Raw genomic sequence first — 20,069 nt, 5'->3', positions numbered from 1 at the left:
GTGTAATCCTGGATCCTAAGCTAAATTGGAGGTTGAACATAGAACTGAGGGTTAAGAAGGCCTGTATAGCCTTCTATGCCTGTAAGAGAACCTTTGCATAAAAAAAGGGGTCTCCGGCCGAGGATGGTTCTCTGGATGTACACCGCTGTAGTGCGTCCGATCCTGACGTACGGCTCTATTTTATGGTGGCAGGCTTTGAAGAAGAAATACAATAGAACGAAGCTTAATAGGATTCAAAGAACCGCGTGCGCAGGTGCTACGAGGGCTCTGCAGTCCTTCCCAGCAGATGCTCTCAATGTACTCCTGCATCTCCTCCCCCTCAAATATGTTGCAGCGTGCAGTGCCGTCAGACTACGTGAGTCCGGATGCTGGTCAGCGAAGTCCTACGGCCAGAGCAACATCCTAGATGAAATACCTCGAGAAATCAGGGCATCCCCCACGGACTATGTCACACGCAAGCTGAACTTCACGAGAAACTTTGCTGTGGACCTTCCAACCAGGGCAAAGTGGAAACCGGCGGCGTGTTGCAAGACTATGACACGGTATTCTTTACGGACGGATCAAAGATGGCCTATGGAGTCGGCGCGGGGGTTTTCTCGAATACACACGGTGTATCCAAATCGTATGGTCACCCAGGTTTCACCAGTGTATTCCAGGCGGAAGTACTGGCGATATTGGAAGTCTGTCGATGGCTGGAGCGTGATTCGAGCCCGAAGCGTAACATAGCCATTCTAACAGACAGCCAAGCGGCTATCAAGGCCTTGTACTCAACGACGACATCTTCCCGGTTAGTGGGGCAGTGCAGAGACACGCTCAACCATCTGGTCGGCACGCTCAAGATCACTCTCCTCTGGGTTCCCGGGCATAGGAACATAGAGGGGAATGAGCGGGCTGACGGATTGGCCAGGCAAGGCTCTGCTCTTGGCAGTCCTTCGGGGAATACAGTCGATGTTCCACTGGCGACTGTCAGGGGCCGAGTCTACTCGCACTACCTAGCAGCCACGGGTCTGGGATGGCGAAGGCTTACAAGCTGTGCCAAATCAAGGAGAATTTGGCCCGCTTATAACATAGCCCGATCACGAGAGCTCCTGTGCCAGACGCGTGCAAATGCATTCAAGATTACGGCGGTCTGCACGGGGCACTGGCCCATAGGGGACCATGCCGCTAGGCTCGGCTTACCCTACAACTCGCATTGCCGAAGCTGCGGAGAAGGAAGGGAAACCCTCATGCACTTTCTCTGCGATTGCCTAGCTCTGGCTCGAGTCAGGCTGCGGACACTGGGTAAACCATTCTTTGGGGACCTCAGTGAGATTTCTAGCTGCAGGGTCGGAGAGCTGCTTTCCTTCGTGAATGCTACGGGCTGGCTCTGAAGATCCGAGCCAGCTGGACTCTGCTTCCCTGTTCCTATAACAACAGTCACGGTCTTAGGAGTTTGTGGCACCAAAACCGCGCACCAAAGCGCTAATTGGGCTCCTCGGAGCGGCCACTGATACCTACCTACCTACAGATTATTGTGGAGAAGTGTACGGAATTTAGATCACCGCTTCACTCGTTTCCGAAAACATGAACAGTGAGAGTATTTGGAATGCCCTATACATGAGGGGCATTCCGGAAAAGTTAATACGTATGCACCCAGCGGCAATTGACGGCGGAAAATATAACATTGTGGAAAAATCTCAGAGGAAGCTTAGGTCCGAAGAGAGTTTCGTCAGAGTTGCATCTTGTAACCGATATTATTTCTTCTTGATATGGGTGACGTTCATCATGGTGCCTTGTCCGGAGGATGAGGAGGAATTTAATGGACTATGACAACTCTCCTCAAACACCTTGACTGCGTTCATGTCATCTATTTGCTCTCTTACGGGTGTTGGACTTTGGTTAAATGGCTCTGGATTTGGAGGAAGAGGCAAGCAGAGTTGGACTCAAGACAAAAGCCATAAAAATCAAGATTCGCAGTCTTATGGATCAGAGCATTGTTTGCCAACTTCTTTGCGGCTTATTCCATGAAATGGAAGGTATGGAAGGTAACGCACTATGCTATGGGTTTATGATAACCATATCTATAAATAGGAGCATCGTAGAAGATAATTGTTCATTATATAAACGCAAACTAGTATTTAGCAATGATAGAGGAAAAATCGAGGAAAGATAATAAACACTTCCTCCGAAGAGGCAAAAGTAAACATTATTCTACTTTATTTGATGCGTTATCATCTGCAGAACGACGATCAAATCTTCCGCGGGGTTTCGATTTTGCCTTCCGTCATTTATAGGCGCGTCATACGGAACCTCGAGATAAATACTGCAGGTTCGATGCTCTACAAAACCAGCCAAAGTCTTGGCGAATTACATTAAAATTATGAAGGGAACGAACGACGATGTTTTATGGACAAGACAGGACAAAAACAGTGACGTAAACTATAAAAATGGCGCTCATCTAACAAAAACATCACAATCGTGACCACACTATAGAAGATGTAGTTAACTTCATTAAGTTAATTGCCGACTTAGGCGCAGAACGGATCTAACTCCTAAGCGAAGTGAAGAAAAAACAGAGTACCACGCCTCGCGTGTTATGCTTCGGGGCCGAAATATAGGCCCCACAATAGCATTCGAGAAAATGTTGAATGTATTTGACCGAAGGATTTGAAGATCGTTGAAGCGAAATGTCAGCGAGGTATGGTAAGTAAGTACGCAGGTTTTGGGAGAAAAGGTGATACTATTGTAGATGACGTCAACTCAATTATGGGCAACTAACTTCATTTTGCAACTTCTTTGCGAATAAAATATTGCACATTCTTTAAAAATATAATTTTGATACATCATTTTATAATTATGCGTCTAACTAACCTCAGTCGTTATTTAAATATTTACATAAATTTACTTTCATCAAAGTATTTCAAAATAACTAAAATAAAATATAATACGAATAATAGCAATCCATCTAACCCTAGACATTATTTGACTTCAATTTATGGTTTATATTTATATTGCTAGTAAGTGGACTAAGCACTTCTTTCTCATAGATTTTGTGCAAATTGTTCCTGTTGGACGTGTCTAAACTTATATTAATATTATAACAAGCATTGGAATTGCTTAGACTGGTATTATCCAAATTAACATTAGGACTACCACAATTTTGAGGCAACAAACTATATTCTAAATTCATCATATTAATTTTAGCTCGAGTTTCATTTTTCTTATCACAGTGATCCGAAGAGAAATTGTAATTGATTTTATTACTATGAATATACTGCTTAGGACCTTGTGCTTCTTGATCCAAGGGAAGTTTTCCAGCTACCTCGCCGATAGTGTCTAATTTAGATGATACGTATGATGTTCGGTCTCCACGTAAAATTTTGATCGCTACAGCGATAAGAACAAAAAATATAACAGCACCAAATATCGGAACTGCAATTGTTGCCACCCGAAACATTGCATCGTTTTGAGTGACGCCATGCGATGAAAGTAATGGTATATTTTGTAGGTTTATGTTCTCTGGTGTTTCTCCTCCCGTGTGTTGTGTCTCTTCGCCCTCTGAAACGAAGAATCCGGAATTATTAAAGTTAACTCAATCGTATAACCGTGGGTGATATGACTAGTTACTGTAACATTTGAATAAGTATTACTAATCAACTTTTCTTGGGATTTTTAGCGACATATTTATTTCATTGTAGCTTTTTTGGAGAAGAATCTAACAAAAAATTTTTAAATCTTAGACCTATTTCTCACCAACGCTCTAATAAACATTGAGTACAAAGTAAAATTATCAGATGTCTACATGACGTTTTTTTCAGTTTTCATCTATTTTCCAGAAAGTTCAGTTGTTTAAATCGGCTGACACTAGGCTTTATATTTTGTTGTCTGGAAGGGGATCTCCTATTTTATTGTCACAATGTCCCAAGATTTCAAAGGCGCATTTGATTACCTAAGTTGGTCGTCTGTTTTGTCAAAGCTTTGTGAATGTGACTGCCAGGAATTAGCTATATCCATGGTAGAAAAGCATTCGTCCAAGGTGTCAATGAGCGTGTGTGTGTGAACGTGGAGCGCGCCTGCACACAGGGATCTATCGCAGGTCAATTTATATGGAACCTGATATGGACGGACTGTTGGGTGAGCTTTTGCCCGTTGTTGAATGTGTTACCTAAGCGAATGACCTCCTCATTCTTGTTGAACACTAGACTTGAGGTCGAGCAGCAGAAAAAACCGTCGCCATGATGCTGAAAGGCTACCTACGTCGTACGCCATGTGATAAACTCAATGGAGTTCCATTAAAATACCGACAGAAAATGACATACTTGGGAGTCACGATCGAGGAACGCATGTCCTTGGGTCCGCACCTGCGCGAGCTCAAGCCACGTTTGACTAAATTGGTGTATATGTTGAGGCGTGTGATGAGGTGTGAATGGCGTCTAAGCAGGAGCACTGCTAGATCCATTTATGTGGGACTCTTTCTTGCATGTTGTACGTACGGGTTTCCTATGCTGTGTGATTTAGCGATGACGGTGCAGGGCAGGGAACTTCTCTACGCTTGTCAGCGAGTGGCGTTGTTAACGTGTCTTCCTGTATGTCGTACTCTCGAACGACGCCATGCAGGTCCTGTTGAGTGTTCCTCGTCTCGATCTGGAGGTGAGCTTTCTCCTGACAGGGCATGGTAGCTTGAATGAATTTCTCTTCAAGCGGAACCTTGCCTCCAGTCACGGTTATGTTATGTGTGGGGCAGATTTAGAGGACTGGTTCCATGTCCTCTGTGTCTGTCCGGCGTACTGTGACATACGCAATCTAGATGACATGGGCGTTCATGTGGTGAACGGTACCTTTGATTTTAGCCAGCGCCTTGCTAGCAGTGAGACACTTCGATGTGCTAATCTTTTCGCGCAGGCTGCCTTCCAACGAAAGAGGGAGATTATCGACGCTGCTTCGCTTGCAGTATGATGGACGAATGGTTTGCGTTAGTGTTGTCTTGTGACGTCGTGTTGTATTGTACGCAGAGCGACTGTTGACTAGTGGAAAGGTTTCGATGCGGTTCTCCGCTTCGAAGTAATTCCAGTCAACCCGTTCGAGAGTGCCGTCCCCACGTACTCGAGGAGGGCGATCAGACCCGAGTCTGCAAGGGACTCATCTGAAGTGGCTCTGGCCACGAAGCTTCACCGGAGGTTATCTGGTACCATAGGAACCGAGCTGCCCCTCTGAGAACATATACTTTAGGAGAATTCCTGGTGGATGTGTTCTCGGCCCCGTTATTTGCGGTTGGCCCCCCTGTGGGAGTTTCATGGTGATTGTGGTTATGCCTATATCGCGGACAGAGCTCCTCGGAGCTCAAGCGTGGAGTTGCGCTGTACAACTCGGGTGCCGTATCCCTTAGTTGCGGCAGAGGTGTTAGATAGGCCTTGCATCCACTGATATGAATGCTGAGCCTGCTCTCAGTATAAACCAATACCGCTGTTCCAATCATGGCGGGGCGTCCGAAGAGAACCGTGGGATTATGCTTACACGGCAGGTACTCAAGTTAAACCCCCAGGATTTTCACGTCACAATGTTGAGGTACCTGCGGATGTTTACGTTTTTCGGGTACTAAAGTGCGCCGGCTTGTGCTTGCGCTGAAACGCTAGCACCTTGCCGAACTATGTCTCCAAAGCCTTTAATCGCAAGTATGCTGCTAAAAGAAATGTTTGTCATTGTTTCGAGTGCAATTTTCGCTTAATTTCGGCAAAAACTGGCAGCCTCTGCAGCCAGTAACGAGACTAGCACCCTAGTATTTAAAACAAACATCTAACGGTTTCGTCCAAGCCAGAGGCAACTTACAGACACTGCCTCACCTCTACCCTGGCAGCATCATGACCGGAAACGGCAACAGGCCATATTGGATAAGGGTCTTGAAATGTGATAGAGCACTTCATCGAAGACCGTAATTGTACACTGTAGGAGTCCTCGTGGTCAGCATTACACTCGCCGAGATTATTACTCTAATTTGACTCAAGTACTCATTCGCAGTTGAGTCGACTGGTATCTGACGCCAAATCACGATACCAATCCCACGGCCACCAGTGAGATTTGAACCGCGACCTTCCGTACGACAGCCTTGTGCTCTAACCACTCAGCTATCCGGACAGGAGAAGGAAAAAGCATACCCATCTTCAGCGCGCTGCTTACTGTTTTTGCAAACAACATTATAAATATAACCCTGAAACGTGCTAAAGAACACTTCCAAAGGTTTGACAGAGAGCAGGCTAGTTTCCACTTTGTATCCTTCTGCCCCGAGCACATCAACATCCTGTGGATCATTTTGGAACCAACATCCTTCCTGAAATATTTCGACTATGCTCATGAAATCTGCCTGCTTTCTCACCGTATTACGGACCTTGGTCAAATGACTCTGAAATCAGAGGCAAACAGAATCGGATTGAAAATAAATATCAAAGAAGCCAGGCTCTCAATCTCGTTGTTTTGGGTTGGAATCCCAGTCGTCATGACTATGTGTTTGTCTTGGATTTGTGTGGCGCCTTGGGCTTATCACTTGAACAGTATTTAGTATGTTTATAATGAAACTGAAGCTGAGCCTCATTGAAAAATAGAGTGGGGAAACAACGACAATAAAGATGCTGTGTGGATGCTCTATACTCCACTGAGAAGTGAACAGGGAACACTAAAGTAACATCAAAATTCAAAGCTTAGTTTCCATAAGAAAGTCGAATCGTGATTCGCTGACGAAATTGTTATTTCGCATCGCCTTCAAATTTCACCCGGAAGTCGAAATTGAGATGTAAGGGTGCAATCAATAGGAATTTAACTAGAAACAAGTAATACATTAGGTTTACGTTTGTATGAACATGTGATGTTTTATTTTTGTTATTTTAGTTAGTTAAACAATTACAGCTTACCAACTGGTACTATCTTTACCATTTAAGTAAGTGCAGCTTCCTCTTTGCTTATTTATTTCATATTATCTTTCAGAAATTTTGTTGTATATAATCATTTATGCAAATGTGACTGCTTGATAGTTTCACAGAGTCGCAGTTACGCAAACATGAAAAATATTCCTGCATTGAAGACGGTTACCTTCTTCTCTTTCCTAGCTAATCGTGGGGTGGGACTCATTACGAAATGGGCATCTTTATTTTTTATGACCGGGAGGCACGATTTTTTTTTTTTTTGGGAGTAGGGTAGGTGAATGCGTTTACGCACAGAGTGTTGGACTCCCGCAACAGCACGCTGGCGGACTACCAACTAAACACCTCCCTGTCATCAGAAAACTAGCCTGGAACCGTTTGACACATTACTTCGGGCTAGCCCTCCCGCTCTCCCGGCTTTGGGAGCCTTCAAGTCAGGGAATTCCTTTCACCAACGGGAGGGGAGGGGAGGAAGGGAGTTGTTAGTTCAGGGATCCCTCTGCCGGTCGAGTTCAATCTTCTTCGTAGTAAGAAGAGCCCGAACATAATGCGCAATACGATTCCTGCTGCCAGCGCTCTTCAGCATCTCTCTGACAATGTTGTCTGGAGAGAGCTCCCCTGTGTCTGTATAAAGCTGCTGGCCGAAGCCGTCCCACCTCTCGCAAGAGAAAAAGGTGTGTTCAGCGTCATCCGCCACTCTATTGCAGAACACACAATCAGGAGATCGCACCTTCCCAACCCTGTGCAGGTAAGACTGAAAACCTCCATGCCCACTTAGAAGTTGGGTAAGGAAGTAATCAATCTCACCGTGCTTTCTGTTCAACCATGGGTCTAATTTGTCGATGAGCCGCACAGTCCACTTGCCGTTTGGCTCATTTTGCCAAGAAAGTTGCCACTCGTTAAGGGTGCGTTGACGTTCTTCACGGGCAACCACTTCTCTTAAGTTTTCGCCCTTACGGCGATAGATAGCTTTGCGCTCCTTGGCAAGGAGGGCAACGGGGATCACTCCTGCAATCACCATCACAGCTGGTTCGGAGACGGTGCGATAAGCAGACACCACTCGCAAAGCTCCCCGACTCTGGACTTGAGCACGATGCACCTCCTTGTCAAGGGCATCAGCCCATACCTCCGCACCATAGACAAGGACGGACTGCGTTCCTTCCATGAGGAGACGTCTCCTAGTTCGGGAGGCACGATAGGCTTCATACAACTGACGCCTGAAGCGAAAGAAGCTGTGGTGGATCTTTCCTCCGCGATCGCAGCACATGAGTTTCGAATTTTCTCACTTCACGCGCGTGACTGTATTTTTTTATTTCCATTTTAACTCTGTCTGTTCAAACTTTTATTGAATTTATATCCTGATGCAATCCAAACGTATCATGTATCCGGTAGCTGAATATTTGACAGGTAAATGTTGATGCAACAGTTCAGTAAAACTGCACTTAGTCTTGGCGAACCTGCATATTCAACTTTAACAACTTTCCACGTTGGGATAGCTCTGCCCTCGTGATCAAATATGTTCCCTTTGGTCATCCTAGATATCGGTGCGGACTGTCTCGTTGGTAGTTTTGAAAATGTGAAAGTGAAATTGGGATCGAATTTGTCATTAATTCGAAACCCAAACTTGAATTTTTATCGCTGTTAACGGCAAACGTGATGCGAAAAAACTTCCATACTAAGAAAAAACTCGTGACGCGCAACTTATATTACCTCATGACAACAGGGAATTTATCATTCTGTTATTTAGGGAAATTCAGACTGGGGTACGTTATATGTATATCATATCATGTATATCACATCCCGAAAAACTTTGTTTTTTTTTTATTGTTTCGCCAACGATTATTATTATTAGTCCTTTGTTCTGTTGTCCTTGTTCATGGGTATTGTAAGCATCCTGCGTATCATGGTATTGTATGTTGCCATTTGCTAGTCAGGGTCGTGGTTCTAGTTGAGAGCAATGGTCCATTGCGTATTTGTTGCTTATCCGTAGACTATATATTCGAATTTATCTTCTTTCCTGATGATCTTGATGCCAGGAAAGGCAGTTTCCCTCCTTGCTCGATTTCCATCATAAATCTAATGTTGATGATTCCATGTCCTGTCTCTTTACTATCGCGAAAACGTCATCAGTGGTGCTCGCGAAGTTGATTTACATAATTTATCCCTGAACCTAAAATATGACTCATTCATACATACGGTTGCTAGTTTCTTATACAGTTTTACGTTCCTCCTTTGAATGTTGTACCATTCCTCGAGCAAGATTAATGTTGGGGAAAAGGGCTTTTCAGCTTCCAGTATTCCTCCTATTTTGCTCAGTCTCTTGCTAACCACTTGGCTATTCTTGATAGATCTTTTACCTGTCCATTCCAAGCCTTTTAATCTCGTTAAGGAGCAGCTATGCAATCTGTTGCATGAATGTTATGATTTCCGTAAATTCATTGTCTTCTTTGTGTATTTTTTGGGAAGCATTTCATTCTGGGCAGGGTAGGATTTGGCACTCTGGGGCCCGAGATTGAGGACCTTCCTGACTCTTTTGATGGATTGCAAGAGAGGATTCTTTCTTACTTCAAAGATTTTGTCTTCCTTCAGCGTCTTTGTTACTTGCTGCTTGTCCATTATGACGACCGCGTTTCCTTTGTCGGCTTGCACATAATAAACCGTTTTTTTTTGTTGAGTTCTTCAAACATCCTCTTATGGTTATTTAGGGTTTTGGGGTTGGGCTTTTCCTTTCTGTGATTTCATCAGGTACAGTATGTCCTGCATACATCCTTTTTCTTCCTGTTATATTTGAGGTTCACATCTTTGTCCACAAAGGTTTGTTCCTACTTTGTTCATTTTCTCCAATATTTCATTCATACTACTCTTTCTCTCGATCATACTTTGAGTTAGTCTGAAGAGAGCCAAATATGCGTTGTGTTCATATCCAGTCCTGCATATAGAGACTTGATCATCATCAACGGCGCAACAACCGGTATCCGGTCTAGGCCTGCCTTAATAAGGAACTCCAGACATCCCGGTTTTGCGCCGAGGTTCACCAATTCCGTATCCCTAAAAGCTGTCTGGCGTTGTGGCCTACGCCATCGCTCCATCCTAGGCAGGGTCTGCCTCGTCTTCTTTTTCTACCATAGATATTGCCATTATAGACTTTCTGGGTGGGATCATCCTCATCCATACGGATTAAGTGACCCGCCCACCATAACCTATTGGGCCGGATTTTATCCACAACCCGACGGTCATGGTATCGCTCATAGATTTCGTCATTGTCTAGGCTACGGAATCGTCCATCCTCTTGTAGGGGGCCAACAATTCTTCGGAGGATTCTTCTCTCGAACGCGGCCAAGAGTTCGCAATTTTTCTTACTAAGAACCCGAATTTCCGAGGAATACATGAGGACTGGCAAGATCATAGTCTTGTACAGTAAGAGCTTTGGCGGTGAGACGTTTCGAGCGGAACAGTTTTTGTAAGCTGAAATAGGCTCTGTTGGCTGACAACAACCGTGCGCGGATTTCATCATCATAGCTTTTACCGGTTGTGATTTTCGACCCCAGATAGGAGAAATTGTCAACGATCTCAAAGTTGTATTCTCCTATCCTTATTCTTCTTCGTGTTTGACCAGTGCGGTTTGATGTTGTTGGTTGGTTCGTCTTCGGTGCTGACGTTGCCACCATATATTTTGTCTTGCCTTCATTGATGTGCAGCCCAAGATCTCGCGCCGCCTGCTCGATCTGGATGAAGGCAGTTTGTACGTCTCGGGTGGTTTTTCCCAAGATGTCGATATCGTCAGCATAGGCCAGTAGTTGGATGGACTTAAAGAAGATCGTACCTCTTGCATTTATCTCAGCATCACGGATCACTTTTCGCGAGCGCCAGGTTAAAGAGGACGCATGATAGGGCATCTCCTTGTCGTAAACTGTTGTTGATGTAGAATGGTCTTGAGAGTGATCCTGCTGCTTTTATATGGCCTCGCCCATTGGTTGGGATACCGAATTCTCTTATGGCCGTGTACAGTTTTACCCTGGCTATGCTATCATAGGTGGCTTTAAAGTCGATGAATAGATGGTGCAACTGTTGTCCATATTCCAATAGTTTTTCCATCGCTTGCCGCACAGAGAAAATCTGATCTCTTGCTGATTTGCCTGGAGTGAAGCCTCTTTGGTATGGGCCAATGATGTTCTGGGCATATGGGGCTATCCGGCCTAGCAAGATAGCGGAGAATATCTTATAGATGGTACTCAGCAACGTGATACCTCTATAATTGCTTCACTGTGTGATATCTCCCTTTTTATGTATGAGACAGATAATGCCTCGTTGCCAATCGTCAGGCATTGATTCGCTGTTCCATACCTTGAGCACAAGTTGATGAACCACTTGGTGTAACTGGTCGCCTCCTGGCGCTCCTGGCGACTTATGATTTTTTAGCCGCTGAATTGCACGGAATGTTTCTCCTAAACTTGGTGGTGGCAGTATTTGTCCGTCGTCTTCAGTTGGCGGGACCTCCAACTCGCCGATGTTCTGGTTGTTCAGTAGCTCATCAAAGTTCTCAGCCCATCGCTCCAATATGCCCATTCTGTCGGAAATTAGATTTTCCTCTTTGTCTCGGCAGGATGAGTATCGAGGTGTATAAGGCTTCATCCTACTGACTTGTTGGTAAAACTTCCGCCTTCTATGCCTGGTGCGGTTGCTCCTTGTACTTTTCTAGTTCACACACTTGTTGGTTCTCCCAGGCTTCCTTTTTCCGTCTGTGAAATCGTTTCTCCGCTCGACGGAGTTCGTGATAAGTCTCTGCACGTGCCCGCGTTCTTTGAGAATGCAACATTACTCGGTATGCGACATTCTTCCGTTCCGTTGGCATTCATCGTCAAACCAACCGTTCCGACTCCTTTTGCGACTGGGGCCAAGTATGTTTGTGGCCGTATCCATGATAACGTTCTTCAGGTGGTTGTGAAGATCATTTGTTGGTGCTTCATCTCCAGGTCCTCTGTTGACTGCGGTCATTGCGGCATCCATCTCCCTCTTATAGGTGTTGCGGAGGGCTGTGTTGTGGATGGCTTCAGTGTTAACTCTCACCTGATTGTCAGAGGGGATTCTAGGTGGTATTGTTATTCGAGCTCGGAGCACCATGCCAACGAGATAGTGATCCGAGTCTTTATTGCCCCCCCCCCCCCCCCCCCCCCCTATATGGTCAATGTGGTTGAAAGTGGTCCCGTCTGGAGAGGCCCACGTATATTTGTGAACCGCTTTCCGCGCAAACCAGGTACTCCCAACAACCATTTCGTGTGGCCCTGCTAATTGAATAATCCGCAGTCCGTTATCATTTGTATTTTCGTGTAAGCTATGGTAGCCAACGTATCGCCTGAATACGGACGGTGTAGCGGCTGTTCTCCAGGAAACCGGTTCCTGTCCAACGCATCTCCTGTAACGCTGCTACATCAGCCCTATATTGGGACAGGATATCGGCTAGCTGCTTATCCAGCTTCATCTCTGTACAGGGAGCATACGTTCCATGAGAAAATGCGCAAATCGTTAGTCCGTTGTCGTTGCCGGGTTCGTCGTTGTGTAATCCGTCCAGTCCGAGGCTCTTGTTGTGGTTTCGTAACAAGTTGTTTTCCGTGTAGGGTTGTCAGCCCTAACCAACCCCCGACCTGGAGGACCAGTTGGTACAATTTGTCCCGTTTTTAGGCGCGGCAGACTGGCCTTCATCCTTCTCCGTCTGCAGCTTTTCGTTGAGAAAGAAATCCCAGCGGTCACCACGTGGAGGTGGAGGTGGGGTTTGGTAGTAGAGCTGTTGGTGTTGGTTCAGCAGGCATTTTCCAGGTTTTATGCTCCATCGTGGGTACCAATCCACGTTTCGCCCTGGGACCTATACTACCCTTTGACGAGAGACTTGATGCTTTGTAAAATGACCCCCCTCGCCCTTTTGTTTCTTTGTTTTCCTGCGTTCAGTAATACCGTCGACATTGTTATTGTGTGGATTTTTGGAGTTACTTCACACATGTTGCATCTTTTTAGAAATCCAATATCCTCACTAATACTTCCCATCGTTTTTTTGGACTTCAGAAAGTTTTTATAAACCTTGTTTGACCTGGTCGTCTTGCGCATCAAGTTAGCCTTTGGTAGACAGTCTTTTACGTGAAAAGAATCTAAAAAGACAAGTAATGGTATCATTTCGGCCGCATTCTGCTGTTGGTTTGTTTTTAGCCTTGTGTTTCTATATGATTTTAGAGACTCGCAAATACGTGAGTAAATTTCTTCTTCAGCCTTTGTACCATTCAGAAGCGGAGTCAAGAGGCTTTCAAATCAAAATCTATCATTTAAGACCAACGATATTTCAGCTGGTTTTTTGGTCGTTTCCGGTCGGCTTCGAATTCAAACAAATTTTGGCAAATGAGTTTTTATCAGCGCGGATTACAGGTTCATACCATTGAAGATGATTTTCTTGTAATTTTTCCAAGATTGATGCAATTCCATATTCATTGCGGATATCCTTACTTCGGATGTGATCAAAGCCTCCTCCGTCACTGTCTTCTGTCTGTCGTTCATTGTCTTTGATAGTCGGCCAGCACTCAGAACTATAGAGGGCCACTGGGAGTCGGTGGCACTCGTTTATGTGTCAATCACAAAGAACGCCCTGTGTGAAATGCTAGTTGTGCTAAAAGGTGAAGCAATTTTACAACGCTGTTCGCCATTGGTTTATATTATTGATTCGAGATATTTAAATCGCTCAGTTTTCTGCATGTCGTTGCCATTGACAGTGATAGTGGCCTTTTCATTAAGATCGGTTGTTAAAAATTCAGTTTCATTCAGATGAAGTAAAAATTTAATCTCTCTAAAAAAATTAATTTCTTTCGCGAAGATGAAATTTTGTTAACTCCACTATATCTCACGAGTCTTTAACATATGTATGACAAAATGAGTAGTTTACACTCAACAGAAACCTTATTGAAAAAGCCCAAAAAAGCACAGCGGTTTTTCACATCTTCTAAAACCGTTTCTTTTAGGAGCAACAGGAGAAATAGAGAGGACAGTACGACAGTAGATTGGATCAAAGCTAATAATTAAAGAAAATTAATTGGGTGTGCTGTTAAAAATTTATAAAATTTCTTTTGTAAAAAAACCTATTAACTTCTTTATTCGTTAGCATGAAAAAACAAGTGAACCTCACTATACCTATTTTGAATTACATATAAAAAAATATTACTGGGATTTAAAAAAAAATTAAACATTTCATATTTTATTTCTTACTTTTCTGATCACTCAGCTCCATAGTAAGTTTTTGATTGGCTGGACTATCGACATGATTACACATATCATCTTGACAACACAAAAATAGCACTTCGAAGTCTTTGTCTCTGTTTCTCCTGAAGGTTTCCTTTTGAGGGACGTTATCACATAGCGTTCGATTTTCCCTGAAATATAGAAAAAGGACGAACTATCATATAACAAAGTTTAATTGAGTGTCTAATACTAAAATAAATTGCAACTTCTACAGACTTTTTAGAATCATGGGGAAGCTTTCATCGAACACGATCGCTTGCCAGCTCAATGAAAGTTACCATGCTAACAATTAATTAACATTCAACTCACAGAAACCAAAGCTACTTAGCTGGCTAGGCTGATGAATGGGGTAAGTCGCTGCCGAAATATATTTTTACATTTAAAGTAAAAATTGTAGTTTGGAGGAAGCTACCCTATCAATTTTAGGCTAGACTAGAAATAGCAGACAAAAATCTAGTCTCTCACAAAATATATATTAACAAACAAAACAAAATACAATAGTTAAATAAAAGCAGCCAAAAATCAAACAATTTGCGTAAAAAAACTATCCTGCTATCTCATCAAAATCAATGGTATTCCGGTATTAGCATCAAGTGATTAAAAACAGACAAACTTCTAGTTGTCTGCCTAGAGGGATTACTGACGTGGAAACCCCACTTACCAAAAAACGCGGACAAATACAATCAATGTTTTTTTATGTTTTTAAAATCATTTTTTATTTTTAAGAAGCAGGTAACAATAATATATAGGTTGGAAAAATGAACAATACAATACCATCTTTTAAAATAATAAAAATAACTTACTTTTGCTGCTTGATACTTTTAACTTAAATTATTGTTCTTAAAACTGTCATAATTATATATTTTTTCTTGTTTTCTACAATAACATCTATAGAGAGAAAAGGTAATAATAACAGCAGAATATTTACAAAGAAACAAAGAATAATAACATATGTATGTATAAGTTACAACTGGAGGCAAAATCAGCACCCGTTCAATATATTTACAAAGCCCCACCAAGGAACAAATGGGAGAACTGAGCATGGCTACCGCTAACCGGTATCCCGCAGCCACCAGTACCAGGATTTCTCTTTTTCACCCCGCTTAATATCAATTGCTCTCGCTCTGGAGTATCTCCAGTCGAATCCCGGAGCCCCCACTGTCAAATTCGGGGGGAATTCTATTCTTTTGTCCGTAGCCCGTCTATCTATATGATACATAACCGGATCACCGGCAGAATCAAGAATTAGACCATTCCTGTCAAGATACACGAACGCTTCGCAAGGAATGAAGCCTGTCGTGAGAGTTTTCTCGCAATACCTATCATTTGGGTAGAACGGCTGCGAAACCCAAGGGTTCTCACCATGCGAAGTAGATCGCACTAGATGATTCTGAATCAATCTGACGATAACTGTGTCGATTCTTGGCACAGCAGCAGCTGCGTACATCACTTCATTAGTTACATAGTGCTCATAGTTTGACGAAGCCGTCTTATTAAGCCCCGTGCAAGCACGCAGACATTTCCTTTCAAAGGTCCTTATTTTTTCCATTTGGCTAGCACTCAAATTAAACCAGATAGCACACCCATAGGTGAGCACCGGTCTAACCAAAGTAAGATAGCAAATAATCTTAACCTTCCGGCTAAGATGTGGAGCATAAAAGAGTCTTCGAAGAGACATGAATGCCCTGCGAGCGCTTTCTAGCGCGACTTTAACGTGTTCGTTAAATTGGAGACGCTCGTCAAGACGCACACCCAGGTATCTAACGCACTTATGAGGAATGCGCTCAGAACAATTCTTTTTCAAGTTCCTACTGGCATACGCCAAGGAATTTCGAAACAGAATCGTTTCACACTTTTGCGTATTGATTTTCATCCGCCAACTGTTCGTGAAGAACTTAATATCATTGAACAACTTCTGAAGTTCAACTTGCACCTCAGTTACCTTCTTGTGTGCTGTGTAGGCTATCAGATCGTCAGCAAAAGCAACCAACGACCTTTTAGGAGATTTATTGAAATGGAAAGAGTTTAGTAATTCGCCGGCAAATACCGCAAAAAGTGTAGGCGCAGTCACTGTCCCTTGCTGTAATCCATTCAAAACATGAAATTCTCTGCTAGTAGTGAAATTTCCGTCCGTAATGACAAAGCACTTGCCATACCGCATACTACACATCATCGCTACGAGGTGGCGGGGAAACTCATTCTTCAGGAGCCTGAAAATCAGTCCATCCAACCAGACGGTATCAAAGGCTTTCTCCATGTCTACAAGGCAAGCGCCCACGCACTCACCATTGTTAATCCGCCAGCAAATATCAGACGTTACCTTCGTTATTGCATGTATTGCCGAATGTCCAGATCGAAATCCGAATTGCGCGTTCGGCAATAATTCCTTCTTCTCGATAGCCCCGTTCAAGGCTTTAAATACCAAAACCTCAAACAGCTTGCTGATGTTAGGCAGCAAATTGATTGGCCGGTAGCTTTGAGGGCTGGATGAATCTTTTCCTCTCTTTAAAATCGGGAATACTCGAGCTTTCTTCCATTGTCCTGGAAAGAAGGAATTGTTCAATAAATTATTGAACAAAATGCAATAATTACGAATGGCAATGTCTGGTAAATGCCTGAGGACCACGTTGGGAATGCCATCCATACCGGGTGATCTATTATTGTTTACTCTTCTAAATATGGAAGTTAACTCTACACATGAGACAAAGTAATCAAGCAGATTATCACTCGGTATGTGATCAGCCTGCAACGCAGAGCTAAACTGGAGAACTGTAGTACCGTTCAGGCTATATTTGAAATTGTGAACATCTCGTTCTACAATTTCCGAAAGTCGCGTTGGCTCTAAGTACAATCAATACTGAAATCAATTTGGACATTACAGTTGTGGAGATGAACAAAAAAGTTAAATGTGGCAATCATCAGACTCAAAAGGACCGACCATCTGCGGCTACTGGCTAGGTGTTAACGACGACCAAGGCAGATTATAGAGCGCAACTTTAAACAGAAGTATACAAACACTGGCAACATCGAACTGAATAGTCAACATCTAGCCTCGAGTCGGTATTCTTGCTGAGGAGATAATGCAGTTAGGTAACAAATGCACTATATAGCAAACATGTAACTCTTAACTCTACAGTTGTGGGCTAGCAACCTGCAAATTTTTGAAATTGCTACCGAAGCGTTAATAGCTGCCCAGATACGGACTAAACTCACGGTTGAGAACTTTGGCTATCGAAAACGGACTGTGATTAATTTCTAGAATGTGTGCACGCTCGAGCCGGTTTCTGTAGACTTCTAACTGTAAGATTCCTGTCGGCCGCTTTTCGCAGGATTGGAAAGCTACGACCCCCTCAGTTCAACATCGACCGCTTGTATGACCTAGCTGTCGCTCGAGAGTGAGAGAGCTAGTTATGTATACCTCAGCGTCTGAATCCAAAAATAATGAAGTACTAGAATCCCAGAAACATAATATCGCTGTCTGGGAACAACTGCAACGTTTTCTGGAAAAATCACACAATCATTGTATGAATTTGTAATTAGCCTGTAATTAACATTCAAAGAAGATACTCGCTTAATAAAGATCATATCTAAAAATTAAACTCGGTGTTTCTTTCATTAGTTCAAAGTTGATATTTTTTTTCACGGTACCGTCGGACCATATACGTGATTGGCGCAGTGGAGAAAAATTACAATAGTTAACGTGCATTTTAAATCTACGGTCGAAAAACTGGTAAAATCAGGAAGAATAATCCGGTATTCAATCGGCAAACGCGACAATCGGTATGGGAAGTGGACCGTGTCGACTACATAAATTAATAGCAAAAATAATAAATTGCCAGTGTTACCAAGATCTGTTTAAAATAACTGGTGAAACTGCCACACACTCTTGCTTTACAATACAAACACAATAAAAGAAAAGTGTTAAAAAAGGGGATAAAACGGAGACAACACCGGAATGAAAGCGTATGTACACAGTGGGAGAGCTGTCAAATGAAGTTCATTCTATGAAGCAATATATGTATAGCAAGTCCGAAGAGTAATGCGGCACACAAAAAAGTTCGGAAAACTGAACTTTTGCGATGCGTGACAGATAATAGTTTGTTGACACTGCACGTCATTTGCAATTTGGCGGCGCTTTTCATTTTCGGCTGTTACTTTTGAATATAGTTAATTTGAATGAATTCGTTTCGAGAACTGCGGAAGGCACTATTTGCGTTGCAAGTGCTAATTATTAATGTCACTTGCATTAGCTCCGTCGCTTCCATTCATAAAACAACTCGGGAAACCGAAATCTTGGCGCTTCAGGTATAAAAGGTTTTGTGTTTTCTTATGTGAGGAGCATAACGCAGTTCTCCATTGGCCGATAGCATTGACTCGAGATATTTAAATCGCTCAGTTCTGTCAGCGGCGGTGACCTACCCAGAACTAAACGATTTAAATATTTTGGGTCAATGCTATCAGACAATGGAGAACTCCGTAATGAAATTGCTTCACTCATTAACGCAATCTGAATGAAGTGTCATTCCACAAGTGATGTTCTTTGTGATCGCCGTGTCTCTACACTTCTGAGTGTTAGCCTACTGTAAAAGACAATGAATGGCGTTTTGCGGTAATGGGGACTAAGATGTTCCACTGGACTAGTGGCGTGACACGTTTTTATCACATCCGAAATGAGGATATTTGCGATCGATATGGGGTTGCATAGATCGTGGAAAACTGCGAGAGGCGTTTTCGATGGTGTGGTTACGTAATTCCCGCTAACGAGAATTCACTCACCAATAATGGTCTGAACATCGAAGTGAATGGTAAGCGACCAAATGGCCGGCCAAAACAACGGCGGCTTGACACGCGGGATGGGGATTTAAAAGTCTCGCGATTACATCCTGATCAGGCATTTGATAGAGCCAAATGGCGAAACCGATCACGATGCGTCGACCCCACTTGTGAACGGAATAAAGGCTGAAGAAAAAGAAGATGTGAGGGTCGATGAGTGCTCGACAGCTTCGTTTTACATAGCTAAAAATTCCATTCCTTAAATTTTTTTAGGAAACGATTTAAATAAATCATTTGATGGAAAGCCCTGTATTGATAATAGTCTACCTCATACGCTTCACATTCTGAGAAACAGATTCTTCATGAATGGAATTTTAATATTTCACTTGAATGTCAATTATTCTCGTTAATTATGACATCACATTATTTGTATGGCTTAGGATGCTGTTAATTCACACGAAATTGATAAGTTTGAACTGCTATCGTTTTGACACTAATAGTTGGATTTTCATGAAACTTGGCATGCGTATGCACGATACTGGTCTCTATACCGGTGCAATTTAGTACTCCTAGGATGATTTCTAAAAGTTGGTAATATACTATTGGTAAGTTTATTTGAGCAGATATCGGAATGGCCTAGATTTAATCTAAGCGCACTTTCTTGAGTTTTTTTCGGATATTTGGGATGGGTAGTTTCCGAAAATTAGTCCTGTCTCACTTTATGTGCGTACATTTTGACTCCTTACTCACGCACTTCGCAATTCTCGCCAAAAATAATGTCAGTTTTGGAAAGTACAAAGCGAGATCTTTCATTTCTATATCCGGTGAAATTTTTTTTAAATCCCCCCTTTGCATGTATAGGGAGTTCCCTTTAAACTGCACCTAAATTTATGCCACTCGCCACTGTGGGATTTCATAGTTCCTATCTGTCCACCAAATTTTGTTCGAATCCCTTTAGCCGTTTTGGAGAAAAGTGTGTGTGACAGTGAATCGCTTTTAATAAGGTTTTACTTTACACAAAACCTTAAAAGAGAATTCATTCGAATTAATTACATTGAAAAGTAACAGCCGAAAACGAAAAGCGTCGCCAACTTGCGTCGTAGACGTAGTCTGTCATCAAAACGAGCCTTG

General features: G+C 43.0%; 1 protein-coding gene across 1 annotated transcript in view; it reads right to left on the bottom strand.

Moving 5' to 3' along the window:
• Positions 1–2,794: 2,794 nt before the first annotated feature.
• LOC119655191 overlaps positions 2,795–20,069 on the bottom strand; it is a 64,534-nt gene continuing 47,259 nt past the window's right edge. The window contains exons 3-4 of the mRNA XM_038060959.1: positions 14,133–14,296; positions 2,795–3,537 (exon numbers count right to left, since the gene is read on the bottom strand). Of these exons, the coding sequence (XP_037916887.1) occupies positions 2,951–3,537; positions 14,133–14,296 (751 nt within the window). The 3' untranslated portion in view covers positions 2,795–2,950. The remainder of the gene's footprint in view (positions 3,538–14,132; positions 14,297–20,069) is intronic.

Source organism: Hermetia illucens, chromosome 4 (assembly GCF_905115235.1).
Source record: "Hermetia illucens chromosome 4, iHerIll2.2.curated.20191125, whole genome shotgun sequence".
Classification (NCBI taxonomy): Eukaryota; Metazoa; Arthropoda; class Insecta; order Diptera; family Stratiomyidae; genus Hermetia; species Hermetia illucens.
The sequence above is the reverse complement of the archived record's forward strand: the minus strand, read 5'-3'. Positions and strand labels throughout refer to the sequence as shown.